General features: G+C 41.9%; 1 protein-coding gene across 1 annotated transcript in view; it reads right to left on the bottom strand.

The window, feature by feature from the left end:
• Positions 1 to 757: 757 nt before the first annotated feature.
• Positions 758 to 8680, bottom strand: part of RAB28 (RAB28, member RAS oncogene family) — a 141800-nt gene continuing 133877 nt past the window's right edge. Inside the window, exon 7 of the mRNA XM_060188331.1 lies at positions 758 to 1667. Within this exon, the coding sequence (XP_060044314.1) occupies positions 1656 to 1667 (12 nt within the window). The 3' untranslated portion in view covers positions 758 to 1655. The remainder of the gene's footprint in view (positions 1668 to 8680) is intronic.

Raw genomic sequence — 8680 nt, 5'->3', positions numbered from 1 at the left:
TCTCAAAGCTCTTGCTGATGGCCATAAACCTCAAGGCTAAAGGGAAGGAGCTGTTCTCATCATAAAGTGGTGTTGCAAATGTTTGAGCTACTCTTTGGTATCCTGGTAGATTCTAGATGTGGACCAGGAACAGAAAGAGTGGAAGACACAGCTTTATGCTATTGGGTCCGCAGAAGGAGATATTCAGATGTGACTGTGGCTGAAAAGTTAAAAACCCAAGACTTTGAAGGTGGTCATCTTCCCACGATCAGAACAAGAAGTCCACAGGAGAACAAAACAGTTAAGTACAAAAAAAAATAAGAAGAAGAAGACTTTCTTTTCTGTTTTAATTATCATTATTCATTTATTATCACCAGGGTTAATGCTGGATAAATCCACCACTCCCAGCAGCCATTTTTCTGAAATATTTTTTTCCTTTCTTTTCTATTATATAGGACAGGGAGAAATTGAGAGGGGAGGCAGAGATGGAGAGGGAAAGAGAAACATAGACACCTTCAGACTTGCTTCATCATTCATGAAGTTTCCCTACTGCAGGTGGGGGGAGAGGGCTCAAACCTGGGATCTTGCACATGGTAGCATATACTCTAAGCTGGGTGTGCTAGCCTGGGGAGATGTCTTATGCTTAGAAAAGAATCTGTAGCAAGTAAAAACAATTTTCAAGAGGCAATTGGCCCTCTCTTTGTCTCACTTTCGAGGGAGATATCTGCTTTTTTTCTCTCTGCCTTTCTCTTGGTGACATTTTTTTTACTGGTCTTTATTTTATTTGTTTTTATTGATTTAAATATAATCAAAAAGTCCATTGGATAAGAGGGGTACAATTCCACACAATTCCCAAAACCAGAGTTCCACATCCCATCCCTCCATGGGAAACTGTGGGGAGCCACATGTGCCCTCAAGGTTGCTATTAGCATGGCCACATAGCCATTGTTCACAGAAGGCCTTGCTTACAAGATAAGTTTCTGTTTCCTAACTAGAGTCTTGACAAAGAAAAGTTTCTGTTTGTCACCACTGTACAGTTTCTCGTAAGTCAGGTAACTCACCCACCTCCTTATGAATCACCCAGGACCTTCCAGATAATGGCTGATCACCATGACAACATGCCACATCAACCAACTGCCCCCAGCTGCTAACCTCCCCCTTACCCCGGCCTTAAAAACAGCACCTTTGGTGATAATAAACAGACTTGATCAGAATCCTGTCTTGTCTCATTTCTCTCTTGTGTCTCTTGTCCCCATTCCCTCTCCTTTGTCCTCACTCCCTCTCCTAGGTTTACCCACGTTGAAGGTCCCACAGGACGGGACAGGAAACTTTCCTATTTATCCCTCTGGGAGCATGGACCAAGGATAATTCTGGGGTTCAGAAGGTGGAAGATCTGTTTTCTGTAATTGTTTCTCCATTTACAGGTGGATCCATACTCCCAGTCTGTTTCTGTCTTTCCCTAGTGGGACAGGGCCCTAAGGAGCTGGGGTTCCAGGACACAATGGTGAGGTCGTCTACCCAGGGAAGTCAGGTTGGCCTCATGGTGGCTTCTCCATTAACAGGTGGATCCATACTCTCAGCCCGTGTCTGTCTTTCCCTAGTGAGGCAGAGCTCTGGAGAGGTGGGGTTCCAGGGTACATTGGTGAGGTCATCTGCCCAGGGATGTCAAGTTGGTATCATGGTAGCATCTGCAAAAACATTAAGATATAAAGCAGAACAATTTGTTTAATAGTCAGGAACAAACATAAAGGTAAGAATAGAGCAGATGAGATTTGGGGTCTCCATCCTGGAAAAAAACTAATAGTTCTACTTTAGCTTTCTCCCAAGGAGCTCATGACTTAGTCATTTTTGCCTGAGCCTGATAGTTGACATGCAGATGGGCTAAAGGTATTCATTGTCTGGGGAGATGATGTCAGAGTTGGAAAAAGGACTAGAAAGCTGGGTCAGGGAAGCATGACTTTATTTTAAGATTTTTTTTTAATCTATTCAGGATACTGATAGGAGGAGAGAGAAAGAATCAGATATCACTTTGGTACATATGCTGACAGGGATTGAACTCGGGACTTCATGCTTAAGAGTCCAGTGCTTTATCTACCACTCCATATCCCAGACTAGAGTGTGACTATTTGTTAACTCTTACTTCTATAACCTTTGCTGAATGTAGCTTTTTCCTCTCCCAGATCCCCTGTGCATCCGCCAAAGATAATACAAATATGTCTTCAGTACTTGACTCCGTGATTTGTGGACTCAAGGTACAAGATATTTGCTCTTTATCCAATAGCTCGTCTTTGGGAAAGGACAAGATACTTGTAACCAATCCCCTCACTCCAGGAAGGGAAGGTGGCAGACACTGGTAGCCCACACTAACAAGAGTCACCTGCCCCAAGAAGCTACATTCAGTTCCTTAAGAAGCAATCTAGTCATTTTTGATCCAGGCTCCTGATGGCTCCTGATGGCTCCTGAGAGGTCCTCCATCTACATTCTCCCTGGGGCTAAGAAGTGGGTATGAAAGGGAGATAATTGTCTCTCTCATTGCCTGAGACCTGGGAATTGATGGTCTTTCTAACTATGTAAAGCCCTAGTTATTTGAACTTTAATTCTGTTTATATACAAGCCTAGTTAAGTCTTTCTTGGAATACCTTAGCTAAGGCAGACAACAACAGACTGGAGACCATGTTGACCTGCATTCGTCATCCAAGCACAGACACCCCATGTGATGCTCCCGGGATACCTCTCCTCAGTAGCATCCTCTACTTATTGTCAGCAACCCATCCACAGTTCCTGGGACCAGAACTTCTGGGGGAGATGACAACTGCTCAGTTTCTTAATCCCAAATCAAACCAGGTGTCTGGCTAGCATCTCTTATAGACAGCAGCAAAGACACCATTGCTCTGGCATTCTGACAGCTGAGCAAAGACTGAGAAGAACTGTACCCTGCATGTGTGCATATCTGTGGAGAGAACCAGCTTCTGCTCCCTTAGATTATCCATGATGTGACTTGATGGCCCCATTACCCCAGGACTGGAGAGCCTTTGGGAATAAAAGGCTCTTTTGTTGATAGGATTCCAGTAGAAACAAGTATCTTGAGACAAATCTCTCAAAGGCTCCGTAAGTACTCAACAAGAGGACTTGGAAAGGGCTTTTATTTTTTAAATAAATGTTCTGGATAATGGAAGCCAAAAGCCCAAGAGGATGAATGTTTCAGGAGAATTATCTGAGTTCATATCTGCTGCTTAACAAGAGCCCTTTCACTGAGAGGCTCAAGCTCCATTTCCTGTCCTCCATCAGGTTGCTAGGAGCTCAGCTGTGGTGGCAGGAATGCACGGGAGGAGAATCCAGAATTCAAGGCCATTCTGGTGTGAAGCAGATATGGCTTAGGTTATTCACATCTACAGTAAAGATAAAGGTAATGTTCATGGAGGTGATTCTGCTTAGTGAAATTAGTAAAGAGAAGAAAGAAACTACCAGATGGTTTCACTGATATGTGGAATCTAGAGATCTGATTTACATGAACTTGCCAAAAAGAAATCTAAACAAAACAGAAAAACACTGTAAGACTTATGAGAACTCTGGTGGTTATTTTTGGGAGGTGGGAGGATGGAGATACAGAACTTTGGTGGTGGATGTGATGAGGAACTATACATTGTAAACTTACAATCTTTAACAATTTATTAATAATAAATAAAATTAAGTAACAATAATGTTTATACAAAGTTGAATTAAAAGGGGCCGGGTGGTGGTACAAGGACCTTTACAAAGATCCAGGTTTGAGCCCCCATTCCCCACCTGTAGGGGGCGAGATACTTCACAAATGGAGAACTACGTCTACAGATGTCTTTCTTTCTCTTTCCCTTTCCCTTTCTATCTACCCGTCCTCTATCAATCTCTCTCTGTCCCATCCAATAAAATGGAAAAAATGGCTGCTGGAAGCAGTGGATTTTAGTGCAGGCACTTAGTCCCAGACATAACCCTGGAGGGAAAAAAAAAAGTGGAATTACATGAAACCACACAATATTACAACACCTAGTGTGTTTTCTGTACCAAATTTATTGATACAATGCAATATGCTCTGTCTTCTTTTTGCTTCTTTTTCATAGTGGTTTAATAATGAATAATGAGAGTGTAAGATAACAGGGGAATAAGGGAGTCGGGTGGTAGCGCAATGGGTTAAGTGCATGTGGCACAATGCACAAGGACCAGCATAAGGATCCCAGTTCGAGCCCCCGGCTCCCCACCTGCAGGGAAGTCACTTCACAGGCGGTGAAGCAGGTCTGCAGGTGTCTATCTTTCTCTCCCCCTCTCTGTCTTCCCCTCCTCTCTCCATTTCTCTCTGTCCTATCCAACAACAATGACATCAGTAACAACAACAATAATAACTACAACAACAAAAGAAGAAATGACAACAAGGGCAACAAAAAGGAAAATAAATAAATATTTAAAATTTAAAAAAAATAAAGGTAACGGGAATAATTCCACACAGTTCGCACCACCAGAGATCTATGTCTAAACTCCTCTATTGGAAACTTCCCTATTCTTTTTTAAAAATATTTTTTTCTTTTTTAGATTTTTTAAATATTTATTTTTTATTTTTCCCTTTTGTTGCCATTGTTTTTTATTGTTGTTGTAGTTATTATTATTGATATTGTCATTGTTAGGACAGAGAGAAATGGAGAGAGGAGGGGAAGACAGCAGGAGAGAAAGACACCTACAGACTTGCTTCACCACCTGTGAAGTGACTCCCTGCAGGCAGGGAGCCTGGCTGGAACCGGGAATCTTCCGCCAATCCTTGTGCTTCACGCCACGTGGACTTAACCCGCTGAGCTACCGCCTGACTTGCAGCTTCCCTGTTCTTTATCCCTCTGGGAGTATAGACCAAAATTCTTGATGGAGTGCGGAAGGTGGTAGGTCTGGCTGCTGTAATTGCTTCTCCACTGGACATGGATGTTGCCAGGTGGATTCATACCCCGCCCCCAGACTATTTTTCCCTCCTGGGTTAGGGCTTTGGGGAGGTGAGGTTCTGGGACACATTGATGAGGTGGTCTGCAGAGGGAAGTCAGGATGATGTCATTGTTGTGTCTGCAACTTGGTGGCTAAAAGACAGTAAGATATAGTCTGTTTATTTTAGTTACAGTGAGAGCCACTGGCCTTTGAAAGGAAGATTACAAGAAATGCAAAGGAGATGGCATCACCAGTGAAGTGGTGACCCTGAGTGAGGTATGTCCTTGTGGGGTGCATTAAGGACTAGAGTCTGGACTTTAGTCTTTGAGGTTCAGAAGCTGGTTCAAGATATCCAAAGAGGCCAACTCTTTCTGATAAATTAACATTTCCTTTCGGGGTGTCTCTCTCCTTCTCCGTAAGGGTGTCCTCCAGGGGAAAGGTAATGAGCTGGTTCTTTCTCGCTCACGACAGGGGTGACACGAAGTAAAAGACACCAAGGGACTCTTAGCGTGAATCTAGAATCTGAGTCCTTAGAGTCCCAGAATCCTAGAGTCCGTTTATTGGCAAAGTGGACATGAGTTAAATAGAAAAGCAATGGAGGTAATTATTGTTGAAATATGACAGAAATTACAGGTTTCTTAACAGTCAGCATGCCCCTAAGGTAGGGGGTTGGTATGACAGGAATTGATGAGATACAAGACAGTTATTTTCCATAACACAAGCAACTTAATTATCCAAAGGTATTTGAGAGAAGCATAGGGGTTAAACCCATAGGGTGAGACAGAGAGAAGATGGATATCAAAAGGCCATAGAGTTTGGCATTTCTCTTGTCTGGGCTCTGAGGTGTGTGATGAAGTGTGTGATAAGGTGTGTTCTTCTGTGATCAGAAGGTGACTTTGAATAAGTGAATCTGCGGCCATGTAGCCTGCAGTTAATGGAGGGAAGTACTGGGGTATCTGTGGGCCTGAGAGTCAAGAAGGAAAGAACCAAGTCTGAGTTTCCCCCCTTATGCTCACCTCGGTTGAGAGAGACTTACCAAGAGGCTATCTTCTCAGACCTCCATCCAAAGATGGGGGTGGTTCTCCCTAAGCTCTATCAGGCTCACACATGTTCCCAACAATTTCCTACAGCCACTTCCTTTAATTACAAAGGATTCTCTCTGGATATCCCTTTTCTATGTATCAAAGGGTAATCATCAAAATAATCACAGAATAAGTAGAATAAAAACAGAAGTTCTACACTCAGATGCCATCTAGATCACTGCTCTCCAGATTCAATTTCTTTTTTTTTTTTAATTTTTATTTAGAAAAGGAAACACTGACAAAAACCATAGGAAAAGAGGGGCGCAACTTCACACAGTTCCCACCACCAGAACTCCGTATCCCATCCTCCCAATTCAATTTCTATTTAAATTGTGTGTTTTCTTTTGGATGACAATCTTCTAAAAATGCATGCATGCTCATTAACAGATGACAGGATAAAGAAATTATGGGATATATACTCCATGGAATATTACTCTGTAATCATAAAAGATGATAGCATGTCCTTTGGGACAAAATGGATGGAATTGGAGGTGACTGTTTAGCAAAATACATAAAGAGATGAAAGACAACTATCAGATAGTTTCACTCATATGTGGAATTTAGAAATTTTATTTATGTGAACTAGAAAAAAAAAAGAATCAAAGTGTCTTTAAGATTTTGTGAGGTGGAGCTGGGTGGTGGTGCATCTGGTTAAGTGTGCATATTACCATCCACAAGGACTAGGGTTCAAGCCCCCTGGCCCCTACCTGTAGAGAGAAAACTTCACAAGCAGTGAAGCAGTGCTGCAGATGTCTCTGTTTCTGTCTCTCTCTCCACCTATACCCCCCTTTCCTCTCAATTTCTCTCTGTCCTACAAAATAAAAGAAATTTTAAGAAATTTAAAATGTTGGGGGCCAGGCAGTGGTGCACCGGGTTAAGTGCACATAGTACAAAGCACAAGAATCCCTGTTTGAGCCTACAACTCCCCACCTGCAGGGAAGTCACTTCAGAAATAGTGAAGCAGGGCTACAGGTGTCTCTCTGTCTCTTTCCCTATCTATCTCCCCCTCCTCTCTCAATTTCTCTCTATCCTCCAATAAAAATGAAAATTGGCCACCAGAAGCAATGGATTTGTAGTGCAGGCACCGAGCCCCAGCAATAAATCTGGAGGCAAAAAAAATGTTTAAAAAGAATTTTTAAGTTATTAAATAAAAAATTATTTATGAGAACTATCTCTGATAGTTATAGAACAATATCTCTGATGAACATAGATGCCAAAATATTGAACAAGATCCTGGCCAACCAGATACGGCAGTATATCAAAAAGATGGTTAATCAGAAGCAAACGGTGACAAAGCTATATACAAATAATGTCAAAGGACATAAACTATGGTGATGTTGGGTATTATACAGTAAATCAACAAAGGAATTTTTCAAAGTTAACCCAATTACCAAATAATGTGATTATAACAATAACTATCATCTTCTTGAACTCTAAGACAGCAGGAACCTCATATTTCCACTATAGAGCCTATATTTCCCCCACTCCTGGAACCTTAGGGTGGGGCCCACTTTCCTGCATGCTCCTGTCAATTCATATCAAATAATATTGCATCTGCCAATCACAACCTAATCAAGGCAACAAGTACCACCTCAGCATACTTCACTTCATACTGTGTCCAGAGACTTCAGGTGTGGAATGACAAACTTTCAGCTTCATTACTCGGATGAGACCTTTACTTTCATAGTATACTCTAATTCCATTCCAGGCAGTTCACTTCCTAACAAAGTCCCAAAACCTAGATATAGACCAGGTCCCCTGAGATAGAGTTCACACGTATCCATAAACTAGGGCAAAATATATACCTGAAAGCAAAAGTACACAATAGTCTGCAGTGAGTACCCCCCAACACTTCATCTGCACTATTCAAGCCTTTAGGTCCATGATTGCTCAACAATTTGTTTGGCTTTGTATGTTAACTCTTTTCAGCCACCAGGTTCCAGATGCTAACATGATGCCAACCAGACCTCCCTGGACAGATGACCCCACCAATGCGTCCTGGAGCTACACTTCCCCAGAGCCCCAACCTACTAAGGAAAGAAAGAGGCAGGCTGGGAGTATGAATTGACCAGTCAAGCCCAGGTTCAGCGGGGAAGCAATTACAGAAGCCTGTCTCTACCCAATAAATAAATAAAGATGATTTTTTAAATATTTTTAATGGAATGGTTACTTATTTAGGAAAAGAAAAAAGAAAGCCAAAGCTGAGGAGTGCTCTGGCGAAGAAAGAAAGAAAGAAAGAAAGAAAGAAAGAAAGAAAGAACTGAGCAAAAGATCTAATGTCCTCTCTAGAGTACTAGGTTAAGTGTGTGTGTGCGTGTGTGTGTGTGTGTGTGTGTGTGTGTGTAAGAAGAAGAGCAGAGGACTAGGGTCAATATTATAATGGTTATGCAAAAAGTCTTTCAAGCCTGAGGCTCCAAAGTCCCAGGTTCAGTCCCCAGCACCACCATAGATGACAACTGAGCAATGCTCTAGTAATCAATTAATTAATTAAAATAAATTTTAAAAGGCAGAAAGATGGCATTTTGTCCTTGGGGACAAAATGAATGGAACTGGAGGTGATGATGCTTAGTGAAATAAGAGATTAAAGACAACTACCAACTGGTTTCACTCCTTTGTGACATCTAAAGAACCGATGCACAGGAACTTGGAAAAAAAAAAGAGAGAGAGAAAACCATTTCTAA

The sequence above is a fragment of the Erinaceus europaeus genome, chromosome 3, assembly GCF_950295315.1.
Source record: "Erinaceus europaeus chromosome 3, mEriEur2.1, whole genome shotgun sequence".
NCBI lineage: Eukaryota > Metazoa > Chordata > Mammalia > Eulipotyphla > Erinaceidae > Erinaceus > Erinaceus europaeus.
The sequence above is the reverse complement of the archived record's forward strand: the minus strand, read 5'-3'. Positions and strand labels throughout refer to the sequence as shown.